General features: G+C 39.3%; 2 protein-coding genes across 2 annotated transcripts; one reads left to right on the forward strand and one right to left on the reverse strand.

The window, feature by feature from the left end:
• Positions 1-3,360: 3,360 nt before the first annotated feature.
• Positions 3,361-20,344, reverse strand: Cbp80 (nuclear cap-binding protein subunit 1). Its single transcript, XM_028306467.1, has 7 exons — positions 20,167-20,344; positions 19,312-20,093; positions 18,761-19,179; positions 17,940-18,077; positions 17,752-17,855; positions 4,385-4,493; positions 3,361-3,751 (listed from the first exon to the last, which is right to left on the reverse strand). The coding sequence occupies exons 1-7, from the start codon at positions 20,204-20,206 to the stop codon at positions 3,376-3,378; spliced, it is 1,968 nt and encodes a 655-aa protein (XP_028162268.1). The 5' UTR covers positions 20,207-20,344; the 3' UTR covers positions 3,361-3,375.
• On the forward strand, positions 11,341-17,734 carry LOC114354196 (mucin-5AC). The gene is made up of 2 exons (XM_028306466.1): positions 11,341-11,490; positions 14,124-17,734. Exons 1-2 carry the CDS (start codon positions 11,452-11,454, stop codon positions 17,433-17,435), a joined length of 3,351 nt encoding a protein of 1,116 aa, XP_028162267.1. The 5' UTR covers positions 11,341-11,451; the 3' UTR covers positions 17,436-17,734.
• Positions 20,345-20,473: the final 129 nt, after the last annotated feature.

The following is a 20,473-nucleotide window of genomic DNA, read 5'->3' on the forward strand; positions in this document are numbered from 1 at the left end:
CTGAGTTTCAGTAAAGACTTGACTCTACTGAGATCTCACAGAGAGACAAGAACTTCATTTTCACGAAAACGCTAGTTAAAAAGTCCACCATTACACGTTATTAATCCGCTCGCTCAATACAATTTAGAAAACAATAGACAGTTTGACACCTTACCGTAATAATTCAAAACCACAACTTTTTTAAAAAGACCCTTAATTCTGGTCTTAAAAACTTAATTAATTTTAAATTACCAGTGGGCTGAATGTTAGTTTACATCAAACGCGCTCATCAGTGAGCGCGTTTAAAAAATGTATGAAAATTTTAGTTTTGAACGTTTCCCTGTACAATCCGTCATACATTTAATGTCATTTTTAAACGCGCTCACTAGTGATGAAATGAAAACTCACACTATAGTTCCAAAATACTGGACTGTCCTGTCGATGACATTGACAGTGGGGCGCCACCGTCTATACCGGATCGCTGGTTCAGATTTTTGCCATGTTGGAAACCATATACTTAGTTGAACGATGGTAGCGCCCCCCTGTCATTGAGTTTGGTGGGACAGTTCAGCGTGGGTCATCTATATAGTCCTTTGGGTCTAGACAAAGTGCAAATTATAATCGCAAACCAGTCGAAAAGTGGTCGAAAAGCCCCTTTTTTGTATGGTAGTAAGTTTTGACGGATTCGATTTTCGATTCGATCAAAAAGTGCGTTTTGTCTAGGGGGGCTTTTCACCTAAGATGATTCGTATGACGTTTCGAGTTTGAAAGTTATAGAGATGTCACATAACTAAACCATAGCGATTTATCTATCGATTTTTTTCTAAGAAGTAGTAAAACCTACTTTTAGAGAAATATTTTGTACAGGTGTTATTTAACAAAAAACATGTTATTTTTAACTACAAATATTATTGTAACAAATTTTTATTGATTATATTCAAAGTTTGCTGNCATAACTTGTATTACATAAACATGAAGACACCCTGTAGGTACGTTGCAAAAAATAACTAGCGGAACGCTCGACCCGAGTCGACGTAGTATCGCGTCGTGCGACTCACCTCCAGCTGGCAAATTTATTGATACCTACCGCCTTCCTATAATATTATTTTTTATACTTATAAGCTATTGCGATGAATGTGCAATGTCACAACAAACATTTTTATGTTTAGTGATATAAGAAATGTTAGATTATAAGCCTAACCTTGTAATTAAATTAAATAAATTAATTAAATTAATTAATGATCGATTACTGAGTATATTGTGATTGATATCGTTCTCAGACAGTATTAAGTAATAAAATAAAAATCACTAGTTAAAAATTAATAAAATATGAGTTATTTAGTCTGTTTTGTATCAAAATATTGCATGTCAAACGCGTATGTTTCATGCGCTACACATATTCGATAAAAGAACATAGCGCCAACTATTTATTTTAATAAAAAACGTTTAAGACATTATTTTATACTGGCACGATAAAAAGGAAGCCTATTAGGCAATAATAACTTGAAAAGTAAAAGGGGATAGATAAATAATTGAGTAAAGAATATTTGAAAAACAAAATGAACTTTTTTTTAAAGAAAATTAGTAATTTATATTGCACAAATTACTAACAGTCCCGTTAACTACTTGAACTAAGCTAAGTATTTATTTATTTATCTTTATTAAAGAAACATACAGCCTTGTTTGACACATGCAGCGATGCAGCTTAAAATTAAGTGGTATCAAGTATGCTTGTGTTATGGTGGGCTCACCACAATAGTCGAGGGGTAGCGGGTTTCAAACCCGCGTTCCTCGAATGTTGAGTCGGCTAGTCCGATCAAAGTTGTGCGGCGGGTTTTAAAGTAAACCTTATTGAAGCTGCGTAAGAGCCAACTTGCCTTGAACACATAGTGGAACTTAGAGATGGCGGCGAAGCGAACACGTCGATTGCAGCGGTTGTAAAGTCAGCCTTATTGCAGCTGCATAAGAGCCAATTTACCTTGAACACGTAGTGGAACTTGGAGATAGCGGCAAAGGGAACACGTCGATCGCAGCGGATTGTAAAGTCACCCTTATTGCAGCTACATAAGAGCTAACTTGCCTTGAACACGTAGTGGAACTTGGAGATAGCGGCGAAGCGAACACGTCGATCGCAGCGGGTTGTAAAGTCACCCTTATTGCAGCTAAATAAGAGCCAACTTGCCTTGAACACGTAGTGGAACTTGGAGATGGCGGCGAAGCGAACACGTCGATCGCAGCGGTTTGTAAAGTCATCCTTATTGCAGCTGCATAAGAGCCAACTTGCCTTGAACACGTAGTCAGAGTAAATACAAATGAGTAGGTCATCTTCATAGAAACGCACGGGCGCGGTTTGTATGTGAGCGCGCCAACGTGTGTGGCGCAACCACGACTGGCTCCCCGCTAATCCCCGCCAAATTTTGTCAGTGTGTGCGTGCGCGCCGCATACGTATTGGCGCGCTCACATACAAACCGCGCTCGGTGCGTTTCTATGAAGATGACCTACTCATTTGTATTTACTCTGACGTAGTGGAACTTGGAGATGGCTGCGAAGCGAACACGTCGATCGCAGCGGGTTGTAAAGGCAGCCTTATTGCAGCTGCGTAAGAGCCAACTTGCCTTGAACACGTAGTGGAACTTGGAGATGGCGGCAAGCGAACACGTCGATCCGCAGCGGTTGTAAAGTCAGCCTTATTGCAGCGGCATAAGAGCCAACTTGCCTTGAACACGTAGTGGAACTTGGAGGTGGCGGCGAAGCGAACACGTCGATCGCAGCGGTTGTAGTCAGCCTTATTGCAGCTGCGTAAGAGCCAACTTGCCTTGAACACGTAGTGGAACTTGGAGATGGCGGCGAAGCGAACACGTCGATCGCAGTGGTTGTAAAGGCAGCCTTATTGCAGCTGCGTAAGAGCCAACTTGCCTTGAACACGTAGTGGAACTTGGAGATGGCTGCGAAGCGAACACGTCGATCGCAGCGGCTTGTAAAGTCAGCCTTATTGCAGCTGCGTAAGAGCCAACTTGCCTTGAACACGTAGTGGAACTTGGAGATGGCGGCGAAGCGAACACGTCGATCGCAGCGGTTGTAAAGTCAGCCTTATTGCAAATGCATAAGAGCCAACTTGCCTTGAACACGTAGTGGAACTTGGAGATGGCGGCGAAGCGAACACGTCGATCGCAGCGGTTTGTAAAGTCAGCCTTATTGCAGCTGCATAAGAGCCAACTTGCCTTGAACACGTAGTGGAACTTGGAGATGGCTGCGAAGCGAACACGTCGATCGCAGCGGTTTGTAAAGTCAGCCTTATTGCAGCTGCGTAAGAGCCAACTTGCCTTGAACACGTAGTGGAACTTGGAGATGGCGGCGAAGCGAACACGTCGATCGCAGCGGTTGTAAAGTCAGCCTTATTGCAGCTGCATAAGAGCCAACTTGCCTTGAACACGTAGTGGAACTTGGAGATGGCGGCGAAGCGAACACGTCGATCGCAGCGGTTGTAAAGTCAGCCTTATTGCAGCTGCATAAGAGCCAACTTGCCTTGAACACGTAGTGGAACTTGGAGATGGCGGCGAAGCGAACACGTCGATCTTAGCGGTTGTAAAGTCAGCCTTATTGCAGCTGTATAAGAGCCAACTTGCCTTGAACACGTAGTGGAACTTGGAGATGGCGGCGAAGCTATGCGAGATGCTCTTGCTGCCGAGATTAAGCAGCGTCTGCACGAACACGTCTATCTTCAATGGATTATGAGGAGCCGCCTGCGCCGCTGCCGGCTGCTCACCCTCCCTTCAAAACCATACAGATTATACTTTACAAATACAGGGTTATTTGATATAAAAAATCTTCTGAATAATTGACAGCACATCAGGGAGCGTAGTGTGAGTTTACGTCAAACGCATTCGATGTCGACTGCGTAAAAAAGTGACATTAAATGTATGACGAATTGTACAGCTACTTTCAAGAACTAAAATCTTCATATGTTTTTAACGCGCTTTGATGTAAACTCACACTAAACCTTCAGACTATACATTCAAAGTCAAGGACGCAGTAGCAGAACTTAGATGGAGTGTCGAGTTGCAAACGCTCACAGGCGGAAGCTGTTGTCGCATACAGCCAGGGACAGGGTAAATTGACGCGTATTAGGCATATGTTCAACAGTGAATTACTCAATAGGCTGATGATGATGATGAATAGATTAGGCCACCATCTAAGATTTAAAAAATCCATGGTTACTGTATAAATTATAAATTTAATAATAGGTTAAATAATAGGTCAAATAGTTCTTCCATTCCATTTCTTTGTTTTTGAGTGAAAAATGTAAGTCAGATTGGAAAACCAACTTGTCTAAGAAACTGGAATTGATAATAAAATATAGGATCATCTTTTGAAATAGAAACAAACACAGAATGAACTCAATACCTTAACGGGTTAGGGAGGTCTCGTAGCACGTTCAGCGCCTCTTCAGGAGTGCATTTGTTGCGCACGTTCACCACCAGTTGGTGCGCTGCTTCGGTGCCCGGGAGGGCCGCTGGGGACAACACAGAAGAAAAACTTTAGCTTGCTTTTAAAGGAAAATGTATACTATACAGTAAGACTGCCAACTTTGCAAGGTGGAAGATGGAGATACTAAAAATACTTGTAACACCTACGTAATACCCATGTTCGCAAATTAAATATATTTAATTTGATTTGATTTGATAAAAAAGGGAATCTATTTAGGTCTGAAAAACATACAGGGTGGCCAAAACAGTGAGGTCTAAAAGAAAAATTTAGACTCCTTACCTCAAGGTGTACCTAAATCACCCCCATGTATATTATACGATTGTGCTTAGTTTAGGAGATAGAGTTAATTTTGTGATATTTTAAAATTTTATGACCTAGTAGGCTTTAAACATTTTTATCTTTTTTTTGGGTTGACTTTTTTCAGATTTCTTTTTTTCGACAGATTTCTTATGAATTGCAGATGTTTGAAAAAAATAATCACCTTCCTATCTTTGATTCAAGATACAAAAGTTTTGCTAGAAACATTAAAATCATGCTTTTATCAAAACGCTATCAAATTTTCAACTTAAAAGTTTAAGTAAAAAAAAGAACTTTCATAGGTCCAAAACCATTTTAAAAACTGCGCCGTTTCCTGAACTTTCATAATAATACAAAAAATCATGTACTTAATAGGCCACTATTTCCTGTAATCGGTACACTAAAGTGGTAAGTCGGAGATTTCGTTACATGTTTTTGACTTTCTTAGAGTGAATTAATATTGGGAATCCTCTAAGTTTACATTACGTAGAACAGATTTAAAGCAGTAACTGGACAGAACATGTTTTTATTCTCAACGAGGAAGCTCTTGCCCTTCATCACACCTGGTGGAAACTGATGATTAGGCTGAAGGTGGAAGGGAACTTCAACTACAGAGGAACTATGGCTTCCTACCTCCAAATGCCGGAATACAGTAATGCTTTTAACATTATTGTTATAGTGACAGACTTAGGAAAATAGAGTTGCTAGCCAGGCAGACTTAGATCAAACCCTACCACCAACCAAACCGAGCAGAAAATTTCACCTCCACTGGGAATCAAACCCGGGACCTCTGAAGCTTACCTCTTACCACTTGAAGACAGAGGCAGTTGTTACATTTTACTATTACCCTTGAAATACCTACTACAGTGAGAAGAAGAAGGAGGGATATTTGGTTTATGGTCATCAAAACTTACTTAAAATAACAATGTGTTCCGGAATTTGGAGGTAGGAAGCCATAGTTCCTTTGTAGTTGAAGTTCCCTTCCACCTTCAGCATAATCATCAGTTTCCACCAGGTGTGATGAAGGGCAAGAGCTTCCTCGTTTAGAATAAAAACATGTTCTGTCCAGTTACTGCTCTAAATCTGTTCTACGTAATGTAAACTTAGAGGATTCCCAATATTAATTCACTCTAAGAAAGTCAAAAACATGTAACGGAATCTCCGACTTACCACTTTAGTGGACCGATTACAGGAAATAGTGGCCTATTAAGTAGATCTTTTTTTGTATTATTATGAATGTTCAGGAAACGGCGCAGTTTTTAAAATGGTTTTGGACCTATGGAAGTTCTTTTTTTTACTTAAACTTTTAAGTTGAAAATTTGATAGTGTTCTGATAAAAGCATAATTTTAATGTTTCTAGCAAAACTTTTGTACCTTGAATCAAAGATAGAAAGGTGATTATTTTTTTCAAACATCTGCAATTCATAACAAATCTGTAGAAAAAAAGAAATCTGAAAAAAGTCAACCCAAAAAAAAGATAAAAATGTTTAAAGCCTACTAGGTCATAAAATTTAAAAAAATCACAAAATTAACTCTATCTCCTAAACTAAGCACAATCGTATAATATACATGGGGGTGATTTAGGTACACCTTGATGTAAGGAATCTAAATTTTTCTTTTAGACCTCACTGTTTTGGCCACCCTGTATATCGCACACTTGGTGCAATAACGTCAGAAATACAAAAAAAACATTTATTTCAATTGTGACGTTATTGCACCAAGAGTGCGATATGATATGTTACGTGATAAGTACGCTGCGGCCCTTGTAGAATTACAGAATTAAGCTTTAGGCGCCAATACCATGCAAAAAGAAATTGAAAAATTACAATAGGTGCCGAAAGAATCTAGCTCAATGCAAATTAAGCGAGTCTATAAAATATAGAACAGTAAATAACTATAATGCTGTATTTCTTCATAGACAAACCATAAACTACATCACTACAAACATAATTAATTAACAATTAAAAAAACTGAAGTGAATTTATGGCGCTAAGCGCCGCAATCATGCCTGAAAACACAAGAATTCCAAAATAAATTCCACTGTACCAAATCACCATAGAGTACAAACATAGAGACCTATATTTGTAAATCAATGGTATGTGGGTCTATAGCTAAATGTTGCAATATTCAATTATCATACACATTCGAACGCAGAGCGTCCGCAACGCTTGCAATTACGGTTGATCGCGGTTCCGATAGGTACTCCGAACAATACTGGCAGTTGCAACAGGCCCTATCGCCCGCGTTTAGATCTTGGGAATCTTGCCGAACAAAAAACTTTAAACTGACACGGAGTTTTTATTGGTAATTGTGGAATTCGTTCGTTGCTAGTAGGCCTAAGATCTTGCAGGTTCGCAATGTAATAGGATATGAGGAAACATTTCATACTATATTGTGTGGATATAAAGACAAATTAAGGTTTTTTTTATGCAGAACAAGGCAGTTATTTGAGTGCAGGATGATACACATATGCCCTGTATGTGCCTATTTACTCTGGCCTTGAAAAGGCCCGAATTACAGTGTTCGGGAATGTAAAAATTATTAATATAAGATACAAATTGACAGGGTCTAAAATTAAAATGAGAGATGATAATATTCTCCTATGCGATTTTATTTTATAATACTTAAACCATTTCACGGAAATAATAAATAGAATTTACCAGTTTAAAAAATAAGTATTATTTGGCAAACACTTTTGAAAACTGAAAACAATCAGAATTCGATATTATTAGTATTTTTTCCAGGAAATAACAATTAAACGTATAGGTACATTTATTTTGCACTCTTCAATAAAAACGTCTTGTTTCCGCATTAAGTATGACTTACAGTGATTAGATTTTAGATATTAATAAAACGCGACACTTAAAAAAAAGAAAAATATAATTGAAAAATGTTTCCATTTTCAGGAAAAAAATTACAGCTTTTCAACGCATTTTTATAGTCTGTAAACATGTGCAAAATTAAACAAAAAATATATGAACATGTTCTAAAAAAAAGTTAAAACTCTTACTCTATTTCAATAACATTATTCACTTATGAACAAGGAAAGCGGACAAATTCCCTATCTGTCCATGCATAACCACATCTCATACGCACGTAAATAATTACAACAATTGATCACATTCGCTTGGAATAGCCAACAACTACCGCGTAGAAACACTCACTCTAGCTCTATGGATATAGGGATTAAAATTGCCTAATGCACACAAAAATGACGGCAGTAAGTAGCATATTAGCAAAATATCGAATTCTCAATTGCATTCCGTGCACAGATTATGTACGCTAGAAAAGCAGGCGGTAAACAACAATTATATTTTACCTGTTTGAATTCGATTAAGATACACGTTAACCCTCCAAGCGGTGCTAACCGAAACTATATTCAGTTTTCCGATCTAGTAGATATTATCTACTACACCGAACACTAATTAATTATTTTATTTTAATTATTGGACTATAATATAAGTATAAAAACGCTAGGAAAAATGTTTGAAATAATAAATATTTATGTACTCAGGAATTTTAAAATTGACGCACAATCGGGTATATTTCATCTTATTTAATTACTTACAAATATACTTTATTTATCCATGATCGATCATACATAAATAACAGTCGGGATTCAGTCTTTAATGTACACCACGCTACTACAGCATTAACATTCAGCGTTAATTATTCCAACCCAATTATTTCAGTTTTCTTATTAAAATACTATTTAGACGTGAAAAATAAATCTGTTGAAAATATTCAAAGTGCATGTTCTAGAAACTTATGTGTTCTTTGTATCCGCGTGCGGCGGGAACGGTTGGAAAAAATGGCGAAAAGCGAGATGGAAAGTGCGCACGCGACGCCCGCCGCGCCGCCCGCGTTTCACTCCCCGCCCTCGCCCGCGATTTCAGACATCATGAAATGTCGCGGCACTAAATAATATCGAACGATTAATTATTTTTTTACTGTTTTACGTGTGTAAAACAAGTATGCGTATACTTGTATTATTTTGCTCTCCTGACCGATATGCAAGTAATGATCGTGTATTGTTGAATATTAAAATATTTGTTTCTAATACTTTTTTTTAATAAAATATGTTTATGAAGTGTTGGACGTTATTAAGAGATGTACACCAATTTTCCTTGCTCGATGAACCGACGACCTCAAAGAGATTGTGGGCAACAGCTGGATGAAAATAACTAAAAATCGAGCTCCTCGTGATTAATCTGGGGGCACGGCAGTGCCCCCACCAAGTCGAGCAAAAAAGCGGCACGGCCGTACCATCCTTTTCTCGAAGCAATTCAGGCCATTTTCGACCGCCTGTAACTTCGTTGTGGATAAAACTAGAAGGCTGAATTTTCATTAGCTATGCAGGCATTGTAAAGACACGGTATATTTAAAATTTCATTCAATTTGAACCAGTAGTTTAAGAATTATAACGGGTCAAAGTTACTTAATTTTGTCACTCACTGACTGACTCACCGATCATCAAAATTCTAAGGCACTTCTAGCAGACCTAGAAGCTTCAAATTTGGAATATAAGTAGTGTTTGGTGTATGAATCAAGGAAAAACTAAAATATTTGGGGGCACGGTAGTGCAACCGCCAAGTCGAGTAAAATTTTTCAATTTCGGTCCAGTTTTCTAGATACATAACTGCTGTCTACAAAATACAAAAAGAAATGAGATCCCATCAAAAACAATACTTGTCAAAAAAACCAAGTCTCGCAACTCAGTTGTTCTACGGTAAAAAGTTGTGAGATCCATGTAATACCAAGTCCAGGCCAGGAAATCTTTAACGTTTTACATAAATATATTGACTTGGCCATCGCATGAAAACACGTGTAAATTAAATTATTTAGTGCGATGGCCAAGTCAATAATTTATGTAAAACGTTAAAGATTTCCTGGCCTGGACTTGGTATTACATGGATCTAACAACTTTTTACCGTAGAACAACTGAGTTGCGAGACTTGGTTTTTTTGACAAGTATTGTTTTTGATGGGTTTAGTTTTTAGTATTAAAAAAGAGTAGGAAACATGTGTATGTGAAACAATTTAGGCTCTCGCTTCAGCTGCAAAGGAACGGCACTTTATTTCAAAAACATAAGGTTCAAAATTAGACAGGACTGTGTTACGAATACAGATTCCTGCGCAGCCCACTGTACTGGCGAATGCCGCAACCACATCCGACGGTAATGAGTTTTACTATCTTGATCAGATACGTCCCGATATGCGCCAGGGAAAATCCATTTCCATGGGACTAATATTACTGTCAATCAGGATTACGTAATATTCTCTACCGAATATAACGTTTTAGCTTGCAATAAAATGTTTATTGGACCAATAATGACATCGTATTACGACTGCAGCAATGTAAAATTAAGATTAAACGACTCTTATTATATTTTACTACCCAAATTTGAAAATATTTTTGTAAATCAGTATTATTTGATACTAATAACGTCGCTTATGCTCGCGAAGTGACCGTTGGTGATTCAACAATTGAGTAACTTTTTTCGCGTAAGAAAAACATTGTTAAAGGTAGGAAATAATTACTATACGAGTATATACGATACACGCATTACATCATCATATGTCACGCAAAATGCGCATAATATTTTACAACAATTCAATAATGAATTAAAAGTCTATATGTACAATGAAATTAAACTAGAAATAAAATATACCGGAACTAGATACGATAAGTTTCTTCAAACAATATTATGAGTGAACGATAAATAGTGTTTATGAGCAAATAAAATAGTGGAGTGTGTTAAATAAAATCAATTACTTCCTATTGTATTCGGTAAGAAGAACGGAATGCGCCGGGCATTAGCGAGATAACTCGTTAACTCAGCAAAGATCTAATTACAAACGGCAGAAATTTTCAACCACATACTATGCTATGTTACCATTACTTATTAGGAAACAATTTTGTGTTTAACTGGCAACCAAGTAGCAGTTAGTGTACGGTGTTTAATGAAACGTAAAGCTTTCTTTCAAATTAATGGAATTCTAACTCTAAAACTACCAACTGGAAAACTTTCTTAAATAAAGCATCGGCAATTTTAATTATTTCAGGGGATTCGCATATCATTCGGATCAAACGGCACGAGAACTCTGGTAAACATACGGCTGTATAAAAATTGTACACGTCGTCACCGCCTTTACACGACATCAAAAGATAGCTTTTTACCATCTTCAAAAAAAGTGAAAATTTAGATAATTTTAGCCTCTAACGTTATAAAGACACGCTGTTAAAGTTCCATTAAGTTAATTGTATCAAATCTAACTAACATAATTTTTATAAGCTATTAAACCAGCTGAATTTTTAGATCAAAACGTCTTAACGAAGATTTCCACTGAGATATTTAAAATATATAAAAAATAGAATTCCCCAAAACTTTCTTCTTCAGAACTGCCGCCCTAACTGTAATGTTAGGGTGCTACGCTGATATGCATAACCTAATGCCCCAATCATAAAATACAACTAACTCAATACATAAAACATCCCTCGTCCATCTACCGCCGCGAGCACTTTCCCTTCAAGATGTGCGATTTGAATAATATGCCGTCGCGGGCAACATTATTGTTTACAGTTTCAGCTAGTTTCCGCGGCGCGCCAGTAGACAGTGCCCGCTGCCCGGTGCGCCCGCGCCGCCCGTATTCGTGCGAACACTCGTGCAGTGCGAATGTACCAAGATGCGATCCGCGTTGCTATGCGTTTTCTTCGCGCTAATTGTAAGTATAAATCACTGTCGCATATTTTTCGTGAATGTGGTGATGCTATAATTGAGCGATCGCGATTTATGTGCAGAAATTTTTGGAATTTATCGGTTTTTTGTACGAAAATTAAGTTGCAAGTTATTTTTATTTGTGTCTCAATTGACGGCAATCAAGGCAAACAAAAAAAAGTTTATTCGAGTATTATAAAATATCGATGAAAAAGTTTAAAACTATTAAATAGTGATGTGAATTTTAAGTGTGATAAATAAATTTTGAAAAATTAAATAAACAAACCCGCTCATTGTTGCAGTGTATCGAACTTCAATGTTATGTTAAAACAACAATATTTACGCCTATTAATGAAATGAAACTACATAATAACCGTAGACAATGACCTTTATGGCAGCCATTGTGTCTGGATGAGATACTCCCAGGCAAAGTGGAGCAATCAAATGCGACTGCGTATTGTAAATCTAATCTTTACGTGGAAATTCATAATAATATCTCACGTAAACAATATGAGTTAATTCTAGACTAGCCTTTAGCTCGCGGCTCCGCTCATGTGCATTTCAGTTCGTCAAGAAGCAAGGCTATCGCGCGTCCCTCAATACGTGAATAAAAAAAAGTTTGACAATAAAATAACAGAACTATAATTTGGTGTCTTTTATATGTTTATAAAAAATAACTCAATAATATTATTTCCAATATCTACCAATATCATAAATAAATATTTGAATATCATTCAAAATGCAATAAAGTGACAAACAAATCCATTCACGTATATTTCGTTAAAAAAAAATAAAAAACTTAACCTACCTAACTTAACTTAATTACTAAAAACAATAATTATTTATAAAATACTCTAGCTTTCCGCCCGCGGCTTCGCCCGCGTGGAATTTTGTCTGTCACAGATAAACTTTATCGCGCGCGTCCCTGTTTCAAAAACCGGGATAAAAATTATCCTATGTTCTTTCCCGGGACTCAAACTATCTCTATGCCAAATTTCATCAAAATCGGTTGCGAGGTTTAAGCGGGAAAGCGTAACAGACAGACAGACAGACAGACAGACAGAGTTACTTTCGCACTTATAATATTAGTTGGGATAATTTCAATAAATGCATTTGTTAATTGGTTCTAATATTATATCCGTTTCCTGAAATTCGAAGAACTTTCAATCAACGTGTCAATAATTGAAACTTAAAATAGTGATGTCAGTTTATTTTATAGATATTAAAAATATTTTAGCTTAATAAAACACTGGGTACGGCATCACTCAGGCGCATCACTATTGACAATCGCGCTCAGTCGGAAACGCTATAAAAACATAAGCAATGTTTTAGTCATATTGTAAACTAGTGTTATGGGAATTTTTATGTTGAATAAAATGAAAATATTTTCCGTCTACTGAATGATAGGCGATATTATTATTTTTATTTATTATAGGAATCATAATGTATATTAATTCTATCCCGGTTTTTGAAACAGGGACGCGTGCGATAAAGTTTTTCTGTGACAAACAAAATTCCAGGCGGGCGAAGCCGCGGTCAGAAGGCCAGTTATACATAATCGATATAAATAGTAATATTTTTACCATCGCAAAGTACCTCTCCAAAAATCTAGTGCAGTGGTTTCTTTAGAACCCCAGTTGCATCAAATTCATTTTTAAAACGAATAACGATGAATTGATGAATATACATATAACTGAATAACGAAAGCTTTTAGGTAGATAATAATATAATATACATCTAGCTAAATACATTCTTTAAACTACTTTATTTCACTCATTTCTCTTATTTATTTACTTTAAATAAATGAATAAATTTAAATGTATCTAAGACGTCCCTAAAATGTTCATTTTACAAGTTGAAAACTTGTATTAATTTTAATATTATTTTGTCCCCATGTTATTAGTATTAAAAAAAATTATGTTTTTTGAATAATACCCAATAACCATGGTATGTTCTCATGATTCACACACAAGTAATAAAAGTTACGTTTGAGAAACGTAATGGTCACGCCACGGTGGGCAGCTATGTGGGGCTAGATCACTATCTGATCCGAGATAAATAACTTATCCTATCATATCGAAAGCAATGGTGAGGCGACTCAATAAGCAATTTTGTAGTATAGTTATGTTAGTGTGTAGACCAACTCTAAGGACAAACGATAATAAATTATATTTTATAATTAAGCTGCCAAAAACTTTACTAACTAACATTAATAAAAAGAAACAAAACTGCCAAATTAGATTCAACTTAACCTTCACCTATAAGAGATTAACACTCAACTTGTGGGAGAGTTTCAAAACAATGCTTTAACGCCATTTTGCACCCAATTAATGTTTTTGGAGCCGCACTATTGTGAGGTCTGGCAGCTTAGAATATTCAGTTGCGAAACGAACGCCAAAAAGGAAAAAGCTAACGTTACAGAGGAAGATCATAAAAAGATTTCATATTAAATTGTCGATTGGAAACTCTAATCGCGGAGGGGTTGGACGGGCGGCACGCGAACGGCCGCGCACGCTAGCGTGCGGCACTTTCCCGATATACATTTTACTTTCAAACGCATACACAAATATTCAGCGTACATTTTTTTTCCATAAGCAAAGCGTACTTTAGTCTTTACTTATTCATCGCTCGCTTTTTCAGATAGAGAGAGGAAGCCGGGCCTCAGACGATGACTTCAGGCCGATACCGATCCCGCTGGACGAGTGGAACTACGAGAAGCGCGACGCGCGCGTGGGCACGCTGCACGAGGCCATCCGCACAGAGCCGCCCGCCGTGGCCGTGCCCGCGCACTACTGGGAGGATGCGCTACGCCACAGCGTCTACCTGACCCTCGTGCGCGACAAGATCGACCAGCTCATCGCCCGCGGCGCCGTCGTCGAGCCCGACGCCAAGCCTGAAGCCTCCAAGGAGGTCGACGACCACGACCTCTGGGAGAAAATCAAACGCGCCCCCTTCGACCGCATCCAGGACGAGGACCACTCCCTGTTCGGCGACGTCACCATCATGGCCAGGGGACGGCTGATCGAGGAGAACGGGGGCTTCCGCTTCGCTGAGGACGAACGATCGAAAGAAGAGTGCGGCGACGACAAGTGCTTGGAGGGCGTCAAAGCCATCTGGTCAGTGAAGCGCGTGCGGCAACGAGACGCCGAAACGTCTCCCGGGAGATATCATTATGAGTTGACCTTTTCGGTGAATTCCCAACTCCCGAAAAGACAAAAAAGGCCTTATGAAAATCCTGTCAGAACTTTCACTGTGCGTGAAAATACTCCAGACACGTTACTCGGGACTCCGCAGGAACGTTCCCAGGAGCGTCCCGTTTATCAGCCGGCGGCGCGCCCGCAGACACCCCGGCCGCAAAGGGCGGTTTGGTTCCACAAAAACATCGCTCCCAAGCATTACAACAACCAGGGTCGATTCTACAGTCACGGTCTAGACAGAATATTTTCCTCGTTCTTTTCGGACGACGACTCGTACCCCGAACCGCCTCCTCCCAGATATAAACCAAATCCGTACGCGCCGCCCATTTATCATCAATATTCTAAAGTGGGATATGTGGGAATGCCGAGCGATCAACATCAACAGAAGCGACTAATGCCGTTCGCGTATAAACCTAACGTATACAAATACAGGCCTCCGCTGTCAGCTCCTCCTGTCGGTCACATGCAGCACCATTACCTCGACGTCGACGGGATAAACCATCAGTTCCCCATGCAGCCCCCAGACCATAGATATATATCACCTAGTAATATAGTGAAAACAACAAGACCTGCAGTTATGCCTACACCGCCTATGTCTCATCCCAGTACGACACCTAAGAACGAAACCTTAGATAGTACCAACGCTACAACCGTCGTAGAAGAAACAACAAAAATTCCCGAAATGCCCCCGGTTTACAAACCATACACGAAACCTAGACCAATGAAGGTTAGTTATTTCTCGGAACATGTCAGACCACCAATTTACAATGCCCCACCCGGAGTGTTCGTTACAATGGAAGGTAAAAAGCCTTTTAAACCTATGCCGCCACTAAAGTTCAGTCATGCACCAAAGCCTCCCAAAAGACCTATAGACTTCCGCCCGAGCCCCCAGCTCATCGATGGACAGTTATTCTCAAATCCAGAAACATCACACGAGTCTGCCTTTAGGCCGATACTTCCAAGTAACAACACAGAGTCTGACTTTGAAGACATAGAAGTCTACCATAGTGACAGACATGGCGATAAAAACACGCGAAAGCCAACTAGTAAGAAACCGCCGAAAAAACACGAAAATATAAAATCACAACGAGTTACGACGACAGCGCCCGACATCATCACTGTGAATAACGACTCCCAAGAAGACGACATGCAATGGGCTGACCTGTTGAGTGCTTTTACGAAAACTACGCCAATGGACTCTCATAAACCTAAGAGGCCGATGACTGAGGATTCGCAAGTAGACAGCATAGAAGAATCCACTCCTTCTATGGAATCGTCAAATAAAAAGGCAACTACATCCACAGAGGCGTATGAAGAGAAAACTACCACTACGACTACTACTACAACCACGACTACCACGCCTGGCCCTAAGAAACGTACTCGTCCGCCGCACAAGTTCGTGAAACCGGATAAAGTGAAGAAACACAAACGAGTCACAACCACTACGAAGGCACCCGAGAAGTCGACTATCAAGAAACCATCTGACTTGACACCACAGGCGAGTTCAGCCGCTACTGGAGCGCCCAAAACGTGGAAACCTAAAGAAAAAACATCAACAACAACCACAGAGCAATCTCCAACAATAACTAGTACAACATCCACCACCACCACGTCAACAACGACACCAGCGCCGACCACAAGAAGTTCCTATGAAGAGACCACAGCAAAAACCGAGACTACCAAACCTACGCAACCCAAAAACAAAAACCGCTTCCGAATATCCACTTTAATGCAAAAAGGCACTTCCGTAAAACATGACCGGTGGAGCGTAAATCAAAATACCAACACAACCGAGAAAAAAGTCACACCCACTGGCAAATATCCACCCAGGAGGAAAGGATCTAACTTCCAAGGATACGGAATGTCAACTACATCTAGATACACGACTCACGGGGATGAGGTTCAAAAGGATTCCTATTCAAGTAGATTTGAGACTAGCACCACTACTCCAGCCAGTACTGCTGCTAGTACACAAGCAGCCCCAGTGACGACGCAGCCTACTGACGACGAAACGAATGACTATTATCACAATCCCGCCGCTTACACACAGCACCACGACGACCGAGAAGATGATGAAGATGATAGTGAAGAAATGGAGGAGGCAAAAATTAACAAAAACGATGATCAACAGGAAGCCGAAGATCACTCAGAATTCATTTTTGGTGTCACCTCAACTACGCCAAGCGAAAGAACTAACGAAATCGAGGAAGATATAATAGTCACAGAACAAACTGTTATCACCACACCACATAGCGTCCCGAAGAACAAGACTAAAAAATGTAAAAAGAAGAAGAAAAATCATCATCTAGTTTCTACGACGACGCTATTCCCTGAACAAGAGGTGCTGGAAACAACGACACCCACTCCAAGTTCCACCAAAAGTTCAACAGGCATAGATTTACTTGATGAAATATTAGACAAACTGAATTACGACGATACGACAGACAATATGAAGGATAGTAAACCAAAACAGGAATTAGACGAAGAGGAGAGTGAAAATCACGAAAAGTATTTGAAAATTGATGAGGACTTTGAAGAATTCCTGGGTAATTTAGACGGGAATAGAAAGAACAGACATCCCGACGAGGTTGATGACGTGGAGTACGAAGACGAACACGAGACGCTGATAGACGACGACGTGTCGCCGTTTGACAACGAGGACGTGAACGAATCGTCCAGAGACACTAACGACAAGGACTACGACGATTATCGCGAGCGTTCGTACAGCTTACTAGAATTAATGGCCATGGAATAGACTGATCTTTTTTCTTTACTCAAATAATACTCAGTTGTGCAGCTTTAATCTGTAATTCCTGTCGTCGATCTCACGTAAACTGAACAAAAACGCCTCTGCGGGTGCGATTCTTTTAAATGGAAAGGTTTTATAGCATTACAATTTTAAAGCATTTATTTAGAATTGACAAGCTTTCACTGTTTGCACAAGTCCTGGTAAGACGTGTTACCGAATGTACATATTTCCTGAAACTAGGTAAGTGTAGTCTTAGGTGATATAAAGTATTTTTATAAAATAAAGAAAAAACAAAAAATATTTTGTGGTGGTTATTTCTTACCTGCTCCTTCCATGGAATATTTGTAGATGGGCTCTGGTTTCAGTGGCACAAGGGATGCAAATGTCTCTGGTGTTATGTCCTTAATTCTTTGATGATATGAGAGCCTGAAAATAATATAAATAAAAATTATATCTTTCTTCAAACTAACATAATACAAACAAAAAGTTGTCACATCTTGCTAAACATACCTAAGACATTTTCCTAGGACTTCTCTGATAAATCTTGGCTTAGGATGGTCAGCTTCCAACTGCAGACATCCCTCCCAGTCATCCCAGGACCAGCGGTATTGGAAGTTGCTCAAGTGGTAAGAAAACCATGTCACAAACCTGGAAATTTAAAAAGAAAATTAATTCAGCACCATACATATCTAAACTTACTGAATAAAATCAACTGGGTACATATCACATAATTTGGACCTAACCCACTCATAAAACCGTGGTGTAACACCATCAATTGATGTTCTATGCTAATAAATGTAGGAAATTAATATTTTTTCACTTACAAAGAGACAACTAGTGTTTAACAATAGTTTTTAGGGCTTGTATGCTATTAGGGTTAAGGCTTCCACAGACCAAACACGGGTCAGAAGCAGTGCGGGTCAGTTGCAGCACGGCTGAGGCACACTGAAAGCAGCGCAGTTTCAAAGCAGTTGCAACGCGGGCGGTTGTCTCGCCCTGAGTCCGGTGTGTCATGCTAATAGCCGCCATAGTAATACAACAGCGCGGGCCCGCGTTCGCGCCGCTTCTGTCCCGCTCCCGCGCCGCCTCGTTTGTATTTCGGCAGTTGCAGTGCGGCGCAGTTGGAGCGCGGGCCCGCGTTCAAATTTGGTGTGACACACTTCAGAGTTTCTTGTATTACAACTTGCGCGGGCCCGCATTCAAACTGCGCTGCTACTGCTACTAAATATTTGGTCTGCCCAAGGCTTTAGTGTACTTTTTAACATTCTCACAAGTAATAAAGTTTCATAAAATAGGTCAGAACTAAGGCTAAAATTAGTGTGTGATATTACCTGTCAAAACTTGCTACATTCATGGTGTCAATTCTCAGGAACAGTATCTCAGTGGCCTGAGCCAGTACTTGAGGCATTGTAGACGGCTGCAGCTTACAAAGCTCAATAAGAATAGACCCATAACAAATCTCCAGGTATCTCGGTCTGGGCAGATTGAACAGTTCAGCAAATATCACTTCAACAATGCAGTATTCTAATGGTATTTTAGCTTTGTACGGGAAACATAGGAGCTGAGCAGCACACTCCTTGCGTTCAAGGTGGTAGGCCTCCAGAATGTTGTGGAGGTGTTCTTCGATGAGGAATCTCTCAATGGAATGTGCCCCAGGGAGAACGGGGCCATCAGGGCAGTCTGTGTAGTCAAACATGCGGAAGATGACGCGCGGCATCGGATATGAGTCGCCGTCATTATGAGGTGGTGGCTGAAATGCAGAAAATTTCACTTATTACATTTTTTTTGGGTCACAAGACAGTGGAATTTAAACTGAAGAATCTAGACAGTAATATCATTCATTTATATTTAAACTAGCAGCAAGTAAGTATATTTAAATTACCTGAATAGCAGGCAGTGTATGCTGCAAAGCCTCACACAAAATAGAATCAAAGGCAAGGTATGGTCTTGGAATATGTTTCTCTGACCAATTATCCTGTCTCAACTTCTTGATTTGAGCCCAAAGGCAGTCTAAGTACTCCTCCTGCAAATGAGGAGAGTCTGCCGACCACACCTTGAGTGCCGGCCAGTGTTTCTTGCTGCGCTTGTTCAAAAACACTTCAATAGTTACAAGCAAGTGCTCCAGTTGAGATTCCTTCTTCTCATACAGCTCCCGCCCTACCCACGGCAGGGCGGACAGCACGGCGAACACAAACCAATCTCTCCTCACTTGGGGAACACCATCCTCATTTGCACAATCTACCAAAGTCTCCAGAAGGGTCAATAAAGAGGATGCAGCCAGCACATGGCAATTGACTAAATCAGAAATGAATCTTAAACAATACCGAGCTGCATTCCATTTGCCAGTCTTCAGGTTTTCCTTGAAAGTTTTCACAATGTATTCCACAAACTCTCCACCAAAGTTATAGTTTTTCGCATTGAGCAATCCAACCAATGTCGCATAAATAGTGCATTTCTCCGGCATTCGAATAGCACATTCAGTGAGAATACGTAGGATTTTCACTCGAAATGTACTGAGATCTGCTTCTAAAACACTCGCTAAGCCTTCTAAATTACTCTCCAAAGTTGAGCTACTTTTCTCGCCCACTCTTAAAATTAGGGATTCCAACCTGTCTTCTATTTCTTGATTTTCCGACACACGACGTCTTTTTCTATGCAAACGCTCTGAAAAGTAAGTAAGAAATAAGATTTTTGCTTTTGCATCGTCAACAATCTCGAATATAACCTCTTAGCTTACCGTAAACATCGTCATCATCATGAGCCCTTCTGCGATTCATTTTGCAAAGACAATTAATTAGTTACTGTCGTGATTAACTCTTTTCATTCGGTTTCGAAGAAATTAGATCAAATAAAGTTAGAACAGAAAATTAAAAACGGGAATACGGGACGCGAAATTACTAGCACTTCTGTCAAACAAAAACTGACATAAAACTTTTTTTTAGCTTACTGTCATATAGCACAGATAATTAGAACAAAAGCAATTGAACATTCAATTGAATAGTGATAATTGGCCCATTTAGCATACTATCACAACATCACTATAA

Source organism: Ostrinia furnacalis, unplaced genomic scaffold (genome assembly GCF_004193835.3).
Source record: "Ostrinia furnacalis isolate ACB-3 unplaced genomic scaffold, ASM419383v2 OfSCF1955, whole genome shotgun sequence".
Taxonomy (NCBI): Eukaryota; Metazoa; Arthropoda; class Insecta; order Lepidoptera; family Crambidae; genus Ostrinia; species Ostrinia furnacalis.